A 14,613-nucleotide genomic window follows, 5' to 3' on the forward strand; every position below is an offset into this window, starting at 1 on the left:
TGGAGGTCTGTGAGTTGAATGTTCATGCCGGCAGGTAGGAGGCTACCTAGGTGGGAGATAAGGTGTTGCTCCATCGACCTGCGTGTGGCCTCATCTTGACGGTAGAGGAGGCCATGGATAGACATATCGGAGTGGGAGTGGTCTGTGGAATTGAAGTGTGTGGCCACAGGGAGATCCTGCCACTGCTGGAGGACTGAGTGCCGGTGTTTGGCGAAACAGTCTCCCAGTCTGCGGCGGGTCTCCCCAATGTATAAATGGCCACATCGGGAGCACCGGATACAGTACATCACCTCAGTTGACTCGCAGGTGAAGTGGTGCCTCACTTGAAAGGACTGTCTGGGGCCTAGGATGGTGGTGAAGGAAGAAGTATGGGGGCAGGTGTAGCACTTCTTCCGTTTGCAGGGATAAGTGCCTGGAGGGAGGTAGGTGGGGAGGGATGGGGGGGGGGGGGGATGAATGGACAAGGGAGTTGTGTAGGGAGCAATCCCTGCGGAAAGCCGAGAGTTGGGGGGAGGGGAAGATGTGTATGGTGGTGGGATCCCGTAGGAGGTGGCGGAAGTTACGGTGGATTATATGTTGGATCTGTAGGCTGGTAGGGTGATAGGTGAGAACCAGGGGGACTCTATCCCTGGTGGGCTGGTGGGGGGATGGGGTAAGGGCAGAGGTGCGTGAAATACAGGAGATGCGATGGAGGGCAGAGTTGATAGTGGACGAAGGGAAGCCCCTTTCTTTAAAAAAGGAAGACTTCTCCTTTGTCCTAGAATGAAAAGCCTCATCTTGAGAGCAAATGTGGCGGAGGAATTGAGAGAAAGGGATAGCATTTTTGCAGGAGACAGGGTGGGAGGAGGAATAGTCTAGGTAGCTGTGAGAGTCTGTAGGTTTGTAGTAGACATCGGTGAATAGGCTGTCTCCAGAGATAGAAACAGAAAGATCTAGAAAGGGGAGGGAGGTGTCAGAAATAGACCAGGTGAATTTGAGGGTGGGGTGAAAGTTGGAGGCGAAGTTAATGAAGTCGATGAGCTCAGTATGTGTGCAGGAAGCAGTGTCGATGCAGTCGTCGATATAACATAAGAAGAGAGGAGGACAGATACCGGTCGGTGTAGGCTTGGAACGCAGATTGCTCCACATGGCCGACAAAAAGGTTACTCCTGCCATAATTCTCCACCTTCCCCCTGGCCCATTTCCCTTCAGCCTATCACTTCCCAGCTCTCACCTTCATCCCTCCCTCCCACTTCTTATCCCCCCTCGACCATCCCATGTTACTTCACTCCTGATGAAGGGTTTTGGCCCAAAACGTCGTCACTACCTCCTCCCATAGATGCTGTCTGGCCTGCTGAGTTCTGGCAGCATTTTGTGTTCTATGGTTTTCACTGTTTCTCATCTCTTAAGCCCAGTGGATGTAGTACAATACTAGATCTTTATGTTAAGTACAATCTTAAATGCAACTACATTGAAAAATGTTTTAATCAACCTTCTATAATAAGCAAGATGTGGTACTTATGTCAGAGGTTTTCTCAAATCAATTAAACTACTCTGTTTGCTTAACATTGCCATAGAGGAAAGAAAATCCTTAGCACACGTTTTGTAAAAAAAAAACAGGTACATGCAGTGACAATGCTTTAGGAAACCAAAGTGGAGTCAAATTTAATTATCTATTGCTGTAATTGCCAAATTGATTTAATGCACACAAATCCTCCAATTTCTACAAAGTTGGACAAATGAGCACACATCTCTCATCCACCACTCTAACAGCTGTATTAGTCACTGGTTTCCACCCCACTATTCAAATACCATTTTCTAAGTCAAAAAGCATTTTAAATTGAGTCAAAGCAAATTTAGATAAGAGTCAGGAAATTGCAAAAATTGATTGGAGTAGCCATGCAAAGGGTCAGCAGACAAATGGGAGGCTTTCAAAGTGAAATAAAGAGTTCAAAATCTACTTATTCCTGTTAGAGTGAAGAAGGCAGCTGGCTGCAGCAGGGAACTCTGGATGATGAGGCTTTGATCATGGAAAAGGAAGCTTGGGTCCTCCTGGGATTCACTTGGATCAAGAGTTTTATGTGTATTAAGGGAAATAAAGAGTAACTACAGAAAAAACAGGGCTCATTAAAAGACCAACGTGGACATCTTGTGGAGCCACAAGAGATGGTCGAGGCCCCCAATGAGTACTGTTTTTATTGTGGAGAAAAACATGAAGACTTCGGACATGAATAGCTATTTAGGAGGTCTTAAGAATAGGCTGTATTACAGGAGAGGTAATAATGGCTGTCTTAAGATAAATAAATCTCTAGGGCCTGAGTAGGTATATCCAAGAATATTATGGGAAGCTATTGGAAATTGTAGGAGCTTTGGCTGAGATATATGCATCATTAGTAATGGGTGAAGTGCCAGAAGACTGGAGGATGGTAAAGAAAAACCTGGCAACTGTAGACCACTAGGCCTAATATCCATGTTAGATACGTTACTACAGGGAAACCTGAGGGAAAAGATGTGCAAGCATTTGGAAAGACAGGGATTAATTAATGAAAGTCAGCATGGCTTAGTTTGTAAGTTGATAAGGGCAGGGCAGTACACGAGGACAAATGGATTTCAGTGAGGCCTTCAAAAAGGCTCCACATGGTAGGCTGCTTTGGAAAGTTAGATCACATGGGATCCAGAGAAAGCTAGCTAATTGCATACAGAATTGGCTGGACAGTAGGAAGCAGAGAGTGATGCTAAGTCGTTTTTAGTAATGGAGGCCTATGATTCATTGTGATCTAGAGGAATCAGTGTTAGGTCCATTGCTAATTATCATCTATATCAACGATTTGAATAAGAATGTACAAAGCATGGTTGACAAGTTCACAGTTAACAGTGAAATAGGTGATGCTGTTGATAGTGAAGATAGCTGTCAGGATTCACAGAGTGATCTTGACCAACTGAGTAAGAGGACCAAAGAATGGCAGATGGCACTTAATTCGGTAAGAGTGAGGGGCTACATTTCGGGAAGACAAATGAGGGTAGGACTTTCACAGTGAACAGCAGGGCCAAGTTTTGTAGAATAGGGGACACCTTAGTGTACATATATATGGTCCTCTGAAAGTGGTGTAAAAGATAGAGAGGCAGTGTTTGGCATACTGGCTTTCATCAGTCGGAGCAGTGAGTACAGAAGTTGGAAGGTTATGTGCAGTTGTAGAAGACATTGGTAAGGCCATATTTGGAATGTCTGTATTCGGCTTTGGTGACCCTGCTATGAGCAAAGATGCTATTAAACTGTAAAGCATGCAGACAAGGTTTGTGGGGTTGTTGCTGGTACTTACAGGACTGAATTACAGAGAGAGACTGAGCAGGCTGGGACTTTTTTCATTGGGCTCTAGGAGAATAAGCGGTGATCTTGATAGTATGTATAAAAATATGAGAAACAAAGATAAGGTTAATGTGCAAAGTATTTCTACCCAGGGTTGAGGAATCAAAAACTAGAGGACATAGAAACAGGAACCTGAGTAACAACTTTTCCACCCAGAAAGTAATCAATATATAGAATGAGCAGGTAGAGAGTGATTAAGCCTGGTAATCAACAACATTTAAAGAATACTTGGATAGGGAAGTCCCCCCCATCCCTTCCCACCGATCTCCCTCCCGGCACTTATCCTTGTAAGCGTAACAAGTGCTACACCTGCCCTTACACTTCCTCCCTCACCACCATTCAGGGCCCCAGAAAGTCCTTCCACCTGTGAGTCGGCTGGTGTGATATACTGCATCTGGTGCTCTCGGCGTGGCCTTCCATATATTGGTGAGGCCCGACGCAGACTGGGAGACCGTTTCGCTGAACACCTATGCTCTATGCGCCAGAGAAAGCAGGTTCTCCCAGTGGCCACACATTTTAATTCCACGTCCCATTCCGATATGTCAATCCATGGCCTCCTCTGCTGTCCAGGTGAAGCCACACTTAGGTTGGAGGAACAACACCTTATATTCCATCTGGGTAGCCTCCAACCTTATGGCATGAACATTGACTTCTCTAACTTCCGTTAATGCTGCTCCTCCCCTTCTTACCCCATCCCTTATTTACTTATCTTTTCCCCCCCATTTTTTTCTCTCTTTGTCCCTTTCACAATAACTCCTTGCCTGCTCTCCATCTTCCTCTGGTGCTCCCTTTCCCCCTTTCTTTCTCCCTAGGCCTCCCGTCCCATGATCCTGTCCCTCCCCAGCTCTGCGTCCCTTTTGCAAATCAACTTCCCAGCCCTTGGCTTCATCCCTCCCCCTCCTGTCTTCTCCTATCATTTTGGATCTCCCCCTCCCCCTCCTACTTTCAAATCTCTTACTACCTCTTCTTTCAGTTAGTCCTGATGAAGGGTCTCGGCCTGAAACATTGACTGTACTTCTTCCTATAGATGCTGCCTGGCCTGCTGCATTCCACCAGCTTTTTGTGTGTGTTGTTTGAATTTCCAGCATCTGCAGATTTTCTCGTGTTGGACAGGGAAGGTTTGGAGCATGGACAAATAGGACTCCCTTGGGACTTGCTTGGTTGGCATGGGCCAGTTGGGCTAAAGGATCCGTTTTGATTCTGTGATTCATTGTGCCATTCCAGATTAAATATTCACCATTCTCAAACTGAAGTATGAAAATCTACAGAACCTCTGTAGTTTTCTCTTAGCATAAGCCCACATTCTTTGATCCCTCCAACAAACTTCAATATCTTAGCATTAGCTCCAGTCCCAAGACAGGGTGGACCAGTTTCCCCCACTCCCCCCACCCTTCCAATGGTTTGAAGCAGCAATATACAACTTCAACTATAACATTTTTCCAAATCTTTGAAAAATATTTCCTTTCTCTATCAACCCACACCTGTGTCTAAATTCAAAACCATACAAACCTCTGCTCCATATCCTGGCCTCAAATAACCAATGTACTGTTGTACATTACCCCTACTCTTGCTGAAATACAACCAACATTATCACAATTCACAGCCATGAGCCTAGCCTGTCCTGTTCATGCACTACTTCAGAAATATATTCTTCTCAAATCCTTTGCTTCCCCATGTATTACACTGCAGTTGTCCTCTTTGTTCCATTGTCTGCAGCAGTTCTTTTGGCGATTTAGGCCCTAATCTTTGCAACACCTCTTATCTCCCTCCAACTTCAAATAGCTCTTGACCTCTGGATCCCAAACTAGTAATATGATCACTAAACTGATTTAGCTCCTTGAATATATTTAATAATTGAAAAAAACATTAATTTCTCTTCCCCAGAATAAACAATCTCAGCCTTTAAATTCCAAGTCTCTCAGATGCCTTAATCTGCCACGTCTAGGCTCTGGGAACTGTAGGAACAATCCAATATTTTATGCAATGTACAAACGAAAGAATGATTGGTGCTTATCCCTGCAGACTGTATACCCTAGGAACTAGTTAGCTTTCAGTCTTACACTGCTGGTTTCTGTGAACCATCTGCCAATATCCCAAGAAAATGCTTCAAGTAACTTCTGAGAGTCTGCATTTATTGGTTGGAACTCAACAGATTTCCCAGTCCCAGAAAACGGCTGACTTTCCAGAATTAAGTGTAAATTACCATTAGCCCAACTTTCTTAACAACTCATAGTATTTAGTCTGATCCCGTGACTCAAATACTGTCTTCAAAATTCAGTGTCATCTATACAATAACATTTTCTTTCATTAAAAATGCTGCAATTAGCAAAAGTAAAAGTTCCATTCCAAGCATGATCAATGAGTTAATTCTTCCAGATTTAACTGATTAAAAGAAATGAAAACAACATCCCTAAAGGCACGTTTTCTAAATTATTTAGGGAGCAATAAATGCAGAATTTACATTTATTTTACTCTAAGAATGCCCAAGAGCTGGGACATTTTAGTTCCACTGCTGTTGGACTCCTTCCAGCAACAGTCCATTTATGAGCTTTTTGATCAAAAGATTCATTACAGATCTTGGCAGAGAATTTACCACATTATATTTACCAGTAATTCAATGTTATGTCAAAGCAGCTCCATCTAAAAATTAGCCAGTAGAAATGCAAAATAACTGCAAATGTTGGTAATAAAGGCAAGGTGTGAGAAATACTCAAGCAGGTCTGGCAGCATTTGTAGAAAGACAATTGGAGACAACAACTCAGGTAGATCACCTTCCATCATAGCCAGAATTCTAATAGTGATGTCAGTACGGAATCACAAATGAACTGTGTTATTCAACAACAAAAAATAGTAGAAAAGCTACAAATTAAACCACCTAAGAAACATGCAATAAAACTGACAGACAGATGGAATAAGTGTCCCAAATGAGCATCATTTACACAAACATTTTGACTAAAAGGAGCAAATAAAGTGTATTGGTTGGCCAAATTCAAATTCAGGGGCAAAACATAGTAAGCATTAATTGAGACATAGACTCAAGATGAACAAATCTAAGATTTAAAATATCTGGGAAAATGATGGAAGTGAAGGGGCAGAGTTAGTGGGTGAAAGATGAAATCAGTTCAATGATAACACAGCATATGACCTTAGTAATAAAGACATTAGAAACTATTGGCAAATTAAGATGTAGAAAATATGTGAACTCTAAAATCAGGTTTAATACCCTGGTATTTGTCATGAAATATATTGTTCTGCAGCAGCAGTACATTGCAATAGATAATATAAAAACTATAATTTACAATAATATATTCAGTATATTAAAGATTAAATTAAATAAGCAGTGCAAAAAGATAGCAAAAAAAGAGAAAAAGAAACAGAAAAAATAGTGAGGTAGTATACATGGATTCATTGCCCATTCAGAAATCTTCAGGCTCCTGTCCCTCCTTAAGGTTTCCCTCACGCTCTAAGGTTAGGTTTTCATATGCTTTGATTCTGATCTCACTGCTCAGCAAATGGACTTTCCTGTCTTAAGGAAACTATCTCTGATTCTAGTAAATCCAAACACTACATATTCATCTTAAAAGTTTGAATTACCCCAAAGTTTGAACCCTGCATTTCAAGGATGGAAAAAAATTGCAAACAGTTTTTGAAGACTATATTTGCTGTATATGTCTGCTGAGGTGTTACACTGAGCAATGCATTCGAGTTGTCGTGGTTGTTTCTTTTTGCCCTTGTGGTGCATTGTGCGGCATTTTGGCTGCTTCCATAGCATTTGACTGTTCTTTTACAAGGCCCGAGTTGCTAACTCGACGCTCAACCTAACACAGATGGAAAGTGTGCAAGGAGCCGGCCGGATTCGAACTCGGGACCATTCGCTTCGAAGTCGGATGCAAATGCCACTACGCCGGCTAATACATTTAAATATCATCCACGAATATGCCAGCTCAGCTGGCTTGAGGTAACTACAATTACATGCAACTTTGTGGAGAGAGCGAATAAACAGACTCTAAATTTCACTGTTTACATTCATATTAAGAACTAGAGATAAATACCAGAACCTCATGAAATGTAATTATAGCACAAATTTGGAAAGGAAAAAGAAAATAAGGCAAGATGAAAAGATGCACTCACCTCCATGATGGTGAGAAAGACTTCCTCCATTCTCAAGTATTTCCTCTCTGGCTGAAGCCTGATTCAGTACAAATAATTGCAGCCTTTAGTTAAATCCATTCAGTATCATAAACCACACCATTTTTCTAATTATTTCACCACCTTTTATAGCACACTTTAGTTATAGCAAATAATATGAACTCTGCTGTTTTCTATTAACATCTAGGTGTTCTTGGACATTTAAAAATACTTTAATATCTCAAAACAAAATATTGTAGTTGTGTGCCATTGGGCTGGACATTCCTTTTCACTTCCCCAGAATGAGAATAAATAAGGGCATGGAACATACTTTGAAGTTAACTTGAACCCCAAGATTATCTAGTACGCAAAATGAATTATGGAATTCCTCAAGAAAAATTCCATTGATCCAGCAACTGCTCAATATCTGGGCCTAACAATTTACATGTCACAATAATGATCATCAGGGTTCATAACTGTCTTAACAATTAGATTTTGAGCAAAACTGGCCTGAATTCAGCCAGCAAATTGGGGTCCTCACCCACTTGTAGTTACATGGGCAAGAGATAAAGGGCTGATCGCAATGATCCTTTGCAACCAGGTGATGTCTGGTGAGTCACACCTTGGTCACCATATCTGTGAAGCATCAGGTAATGCCATGCCACCACAACACAGTGCCTTCCTTGATTGAGGGAAAGCTGGGAATGGTACCTTGCCTTGTGTCAGAGCCTGTGAGGTGCTTCAGAGTTTTAAAAATGTCTCTGACAGTAGTTGTTCAAAGCTATTACGATTGAAAATTAAAAAGTTTAAGAAAATTTAAAAACTATTTTAATTGCATCCTCTTCAATCTGCATATAAAGAAATGCCACTGTCCCAAATTTACATATATGTCAATGGTTGAATTGCAGTTGTTTCCTTCACATCTGCCAGCCACAACCAGCACAATTTGTCCATTGAATTAACAGGGAAAAAATCCCACTTTGTGACCTGCCAAACCCACTACTGGCTCCCAAAGTCATGCCGGATAAGATCGGCTTGTGAGAAATTCAGAAAGAGAAAGCTGAACTGACTACGTAAAATAGAAGTTGGCAGTTCTTAGTCCACAAGGAATCTATGTCAATAACTAACATAACTGTTGTTGAACATTTTATTTTTAAAAGCCACTTAGACAGAAGTCCAGAGTAAGAAAAGGATGAAGATGCTGGAACTGGTATGGAGTACAACATTACCTCAATTTGCTCAAATACAGCGATAGGGTCACTTATACCTCTGTAGTTAAAAGCAAAGTAGAAATACACACATGCTCCAGCATCATAAGTTTGGGTGACTCTGTAAAACAAAATTAAGTTGGGTTATCACAAAAATAATTTTCTTGACAATCTTATTAATTTTATCATCACTATGATTAATATTTTAAACACACATAGCATTGAGAACTTGCATTTAGCTAGTAGTTCTGTAAAGTCTGTTTAGTCTTTAGCGAGCAAAGCTCTGGAGTATACTATATGGTAAATAGGTCTCTTTGGCTAACAATGAAAAGCAGGGGTTTGTGTTAACATTTATAAATAAATGCTTTTTTTCTTACATATATTAGAAGCAAAAGAGTAAGCTAGTGAAAGGATAAACCCAAACAAGTACAAAGGAAGAGACTTATACATGGGGGCACTGGAAGTGGGAGAGACACTTAACGAGTACTTCGCAAATCATTCCACATGGAGAAGAATGTAGATGGTAAAATTAGGGAACATCAAGGAAGGTGGTGGTACACAGTGTCATGAAAGACATTAACTTCAGTCCTCAGGGTTCAAAGGATCTATCCCAGGATACTGAGGAAAGCAGGTACGAGTTTGCTCCAACATTAACAGAGATCACGTTTCCTCTTTAGAAGGTGAAAGATTAAGGCTGGATTGGCAGTATTTTTCCTTTATTAAAAAGGAGCAAGAGGGTCAAAACACAAAATCATAGGCTGGTGAGCTTTACACAGGTGGCAGGGAAATTGTGGAAGATTCTTGGGAATAGGATTTACTCACATTTGGAAAATCATGGACTTATTGGGGATAGTCAGTATGGCTTTGAACAGGGGAGCTCCTGGCTCACAGATTTGATACAGGCTTTTTTTTTGAGGAAGTGTGAGATTGATGAGGGTAGGAGAGTGGATGTTATCCACATAGACTTTAATAAAGAATTTTACAAGATCCTCTAGAGTAAGCTGGCCCAGATAATTAACTCACTAGTGATCCCTAGCAAGTTGGTGAATTTGGTTCTGTTATGACCCCAGCCCCCTCCTTTGTGAGATTCGCAAAAGCCCTAGTCAAGGGGGGGCCAAATGACCCAAGAGAGAGAGGGAGACGTGCTGAAGACCACATTCTCCAGGGAAGCAGAATAAAGCGACTCTTTGACTATTGTCTCATGAAAACCACGTGTAAAGCCCTCGGGCAAAGTGAGCTGGTCGCTCAACAAGACAAAAGCCTCGGACATAGCCATTGTCTTGGGAGACACCTTTGTGGAATAAGGAATTGGCCTACGTGCAAAATCTCAGGGCAATGTGAGATGGGTGATGGGGGAAGGATTGCCTCACCCCCCTACCCTGATGGACATCTACAACCCTGCCAGTCCAGATAAAAGGTGAGCTGCCGAGGCGGGGCGCCAGACGCACCAGAAGATACGCGAGAATTCCTGCGACTGCGTTTAGGAAGTGACAGCCGGTGGTGGGGTTCGTGTGCGTCCTTCCCTTGCCTGGGATTGGCGACCTCACCACGGAAGAACGGCCTAGCTACAGGGGAAGCCACAGATGAGAGTCCATTCCCCAACGAGACTTCCGACTACCTCCTACAGGTTGGAAAACCTGTCGGGTAAATGTTTCATTCTCTCTCTCTCTTTCTAACAAAAGTGCACCAACGCGACACCACAACCGACGGCGGCTGGTGGAACTGCAGTGACCGCAAAAAGACTTTTAAATATCCAGTAAACTATATCTACATTATCCCTAGACAACTGTAGAGCTTATTTCTGATTGATTATTACTATACCTGTGCTTTAGATTGAGTTGTGACGACGTATATGATCTGAATGTTTTGTATTAACCATACGTTTGTGCCCCTTTATAAATAAAAACATTTGAAAATAGTAGCATCAGGCTTCGGTGGATCCATCTATCTTTGCTGGAAAACTACCTGGTTACTGGGGAACGTAACAAGTGGGGGCTCGTCCGGGATTTGAAACAAAAGGGGAGGGTCAGTGAATCGGGCTGTAAGTCCAAACTTAAATCTGGTTACGCAGGTAGCCAGACAGGAAACCAGCAAAGATGGATGTGGGTGAATTTATGAGAAATCCGACTGTAGAGGCGCTAGGGATGGCTACCAAATCAGACTTGGTAAATCTGGCAAAGGGGTTAGGCCTTGCAGAGGTGAGGTCATCAATGAAAAAGCAGGAAGTGCGAGGGGTCATAAATCAGTATTACATTGAAAAGGAGGTGTTTGCAGCTGAGGATTTGGAAAATATCCCCGAAAAGAGATTAGCGAGTGGGACAGATCAGGTAGAGTTGGAGAAAGTAAGGTTGGACCATGATCTTAAAGTAAAGCAGCTAGAAGCAGCTGCAAAGGAAAAGGCTGAGGAACGAGCTGAAAAGGAAAAGGAAAGGGAGCAGGTGTTCAAACTAAAGGAATTAGAGATGAAATGGGGTCATGAACTCCAGCTAAAGCAGCTAGAAGCAGAAGCAGAAGAGAAAGAGAAACAAAGGAGCCATGAATTGGAGCTGGACAGGTGAAAGCAAGAGCGAAGAGCTCAAGGGCAAGAGAGAGAGGAGGGGTTCGATGTTAGTCGGGCGTTGAGGTTGGTCCCCCCGTTCGAGGAGACGGATGCTGATAGTTATTTCTTGCTTTTTAAAAAGGTGGCAGTGAATCAGAAGTGGCCCAGAGAGCAGTGAGTGGCGTTGTTACAAAGTGTGTTACGAGGGAAAGCACAGCGGGCATATGCCGCGTTGCCCCTGGAAGGGGAAGGGAATTATGATCAAGTAAAGGAGGCCATTCTCCGAGGTTACGAGTTAGTACCTGAGGCGTATAGACAAAGGTTCCGAAATTTAAGGAAAGGGTGGAATCAAACGTATACCGAGCTAGCCCATGAGAAGGGTGTGCTCTTGGACCGTTGGTGCACCGCGGAAAAGGTGGCCGAGAATTATGGGCGTCTCAGGGAGTTATTTTTGATTGAGGAATTTAAAGGTTGTGTTCCGGAAGAGATCCGGATGTATTTAAATGAGAGGACGAATCAGTCCATCTCAGAAATTGCTAGGTTCGCAGATGAATATGCCCTAACCCACAAGACAAAGTTTTCCTTGCCAAAAAGTTACCAGAGAGACCGTGGGAATGGTAGAGAAAGTCCGCCGGCTGAGGCGGAGATCCCGCTGGGAGCTAGTGGTAAAATTGAGGAGGAGAGGCAAGACGGCAGGAGAGGTCCTGGCGTGACCTGTTTTAACTGTGGAAAGGTGGGACATATTGCATCTAAATGCTTTGCTCCGAGAAAGGAGCCAGAGAGAGGGAAAGCAGCGATCCCTATCGGGTGTGCAGTGGTAATCAGAAAATCGGCAAGAAGGTCCCAGGGGAGCAGAGAGCGCGAGGGGTCGGAGATTTATATGTCACACGGAACCGTGTCTGTGAGGAAGGGGGACCCGCCAATTCCCGTACGGATTTGGAGAGACACGGGGGCGGAGCTATAATTAATTAGCCGTAACGTATTACAATTCGGACCTCCGACGGGCGAGGTAGCCCTGAAAGGAATAGGAAAAGGGACAGAAAGGGTGTCTTTGCGTAGGGTCATTTTGGATTATGAGCTGGTGTATGGATCAGTTGAAATGGGGGTGCCATCAGAATTCCCGAGAACTGACGTGGGTGTCCTCCTTGGGAACGATTTAGCAGGAGGAAAAGTTTGGTCGGCCATGACTATGACCCGCCGACCGGTGCGTGTTGAGGCCCCGCCCATAGAGTCCCCGAGCTATCCCACAAGCGCGGACACTCGCAGCCTGTCGAGAGCGGCAGCAGAGAACGGGAGCAGTTTAAAATTGGTCAGTTTTGATTTGGCCCAGACGTCGTTACCGACCCTGTGCCACGAGGGTTTCGAGGGTGGTAAAACGAGGAATAGTAACGTAAAAGGGGGTAAGGGAGAGAAGGTAGATCTGCCCTTAGCGAAGAAAAAGGTCCTAGAGGTAGGAAATAAAGATGAGAAACAGATAAAGCTGGTAAAAGGTCCAGGGTTGGACATGGATGATCTGTCTGGTTTGGCAGGACTGTTTGAAGAAGTTGAAAATTCTAAAGGTGTTCCCGATAATGAAATGAGGGCAGTCCTAGATGAAAAGGATGCCATTACCTTGAAGAAGTCTGCTGGGTTGGCAGATGGGGTTGTTTCAGCCCGCGGGGTTGAGTTTACTCCGGAAGTGAGTTGCCCAGAGAGTAACTGGGAGGATCAGGGGAATTTAGAATTTGGAAAGGGTACGGGTATTGAAAGCCTGGAAGAGGCCAATGCCCCGTTTGAGTGTGTCCAAGATGGGGATGCACGTGGTCCTGAACCTAGTCACGGAGCTCAGAAAAAATCTAAGGTATTTGACTCAGCTGGACGAGACGGTCGTCCTTTTGGAGCAGATAGACTTGGTTCGGAAAAAAAAGGGTTAACCTTGGGAAGTGTGAGTTCCCAGATGGTTGTGCTGAAGGGGGTGTTCAGAGTTAATGTGGAGTTTACGAATGGGGAGATAACTGTTGTTGTGGAGGAGAACGGTAAATCTGTAGTTCCCAAATCGAATTGAAAAAAAGTTAAAGTCTAGATTGATGCCTGCGCATCGATTACAGGTTGATTTGGAATGTAAGGGTGCCTCACACGCTATTGTTATTCAAGAAAGCGCTGTGAGGAAGCCAAAATTTAAATGCAGCCGGAGAAAAAGGTTCGAACTGAAACACATCAGCCTGCATGGTCTTGACAAAAGGGTTAACTACCTGGGTAGCATTAAAGAATTGGGTGGAAATTCCCATGATGGACTAGGTTGGGGACACGGAGTTAAGAGAATAACCCTCGTGAAAAGAAAAGGTGGGAGAGTACCTCGCCAAATTACTCAAGTTCCCCACGGGGAGACTCTCCGGAAAAGAGGCGATGGTTAATAGAAAATGCCATTTTTAAACAGCAACGCCGGTTGTACGGGTTTGCGCCAAAGCCTGTGACTAATAAAGACAACCCCTTTGGAGACCTGCCGGTGAAATAACACGACCAAAACGATTAGTATTTGTATAAACTTTTGTACATGCACCTAAGCTAAGATCACACCTCCTTAGTTTTGTTGCTGAAGAAAATAAATAAATAGGTGGTTATTGAGCTGAAGTTTGATGCTACCAGACTTTAGTACAGTACGCGATGTTAAGATATTAAAGAAAGGGACACTGTAATTGTTACCTGTTTAGATACTGACTTGAATGTATAACGGTAGTACTCTGTGAAGAGAGGAGCTTGTGTATTGTGTTAGAAAAAAAAAATCCTATAAGACTCTGTACCAACTTGTTTTTAGCCGCTGGTAAAAAACTTTTAAGAGGGGAGGTGTTATGACCCCAGCCCCCTCCTTTGTGAGATTTGCAAGAGCCCTAGTCAAGGGGGGGTCAAATGACCCAAGAGAGAGAGGGAGACGTGCTGAAGACCACGTTCTCCAGGGAAGCAGAATAAAGTGACTCTTTGACTATTGTCTCATGAAAACCACGTGTAAAGCCCTCAGGCAAAGTGGGCTGGTCGCTCAACAAGACAAAAGCCTCGGACATAGCCATTGTCTAGGGAGACACCTTTGTGGGATAAGGAATTGGCCTACGTGCAAAATCTCAGGGCAATGTGAGATGGGTGATGGGGGAAGGATTACCTCACCCCCCCTACCCTGATGGACATCTACAACCCTGCCAGTCCAGATAAAAGGTGGGCTGCCGAGGCGGGGCGCCAGACGCACCAGAAGATACGCGAGAATTCCTGCGACTGCGTTTAGGGAGCGACAGCCGGTGGTGGGGTTCGTGTGCGTCCTTCCCTTGCCTGGGATTGGCGACCTCACCACGGAAGAACGGCCTAGCTACAGGGGAAGCCACAGATGAGAGTCCATTCCCCAACGAGACTTCCGACTACCTCCT

The 14,613-nt window shown here is 43.7% G+C and overlaps 1 protein-coding gene across 1 annotated transcript in view; it reads right to left on the reverse strand.

Annotated features, from left to right (window-relative positions):
• The window catches only part of agps (alkylglycerone phosphate synthase), a 166,252-nt gene that overhangs the window by 16,131 nt on the left and 135,508 nt on the right, over positions 1-14,613 (reverse strand). Inside the window, exons 18-19 of the mRNA XM_073047139.1 lie at positions 8,704-8,803; positions 7,478-7,535 (exon numbers count right to left, since the gene is read on the reverse strand). Of these exons, the coding sequence (XP_072903240.1) occupies positions 7,478-7,535; positions 8,704-8,803 (158 nt within the window). The remainder of the gene's footprint in view (positions 1-7,477; positions 7,536-8,703; positions 8,804-14,613) is intronic.

Source organism: Hemitrygon akajei, chromosome 5 (genome assembly GCF_048418815.1).
Source record: "Hemitrygon akajei chromosome 5, sHemAka1.3, whole genome shotgun sequence".
Taxonomy (NCBI): domain Eukaryota; kingdom Metazoa; phylum Chordata; class Chondrichthyes; order Myliobatiformes; family Dasyatidae; genus Hemitrygon; species Hemitrygon akajei.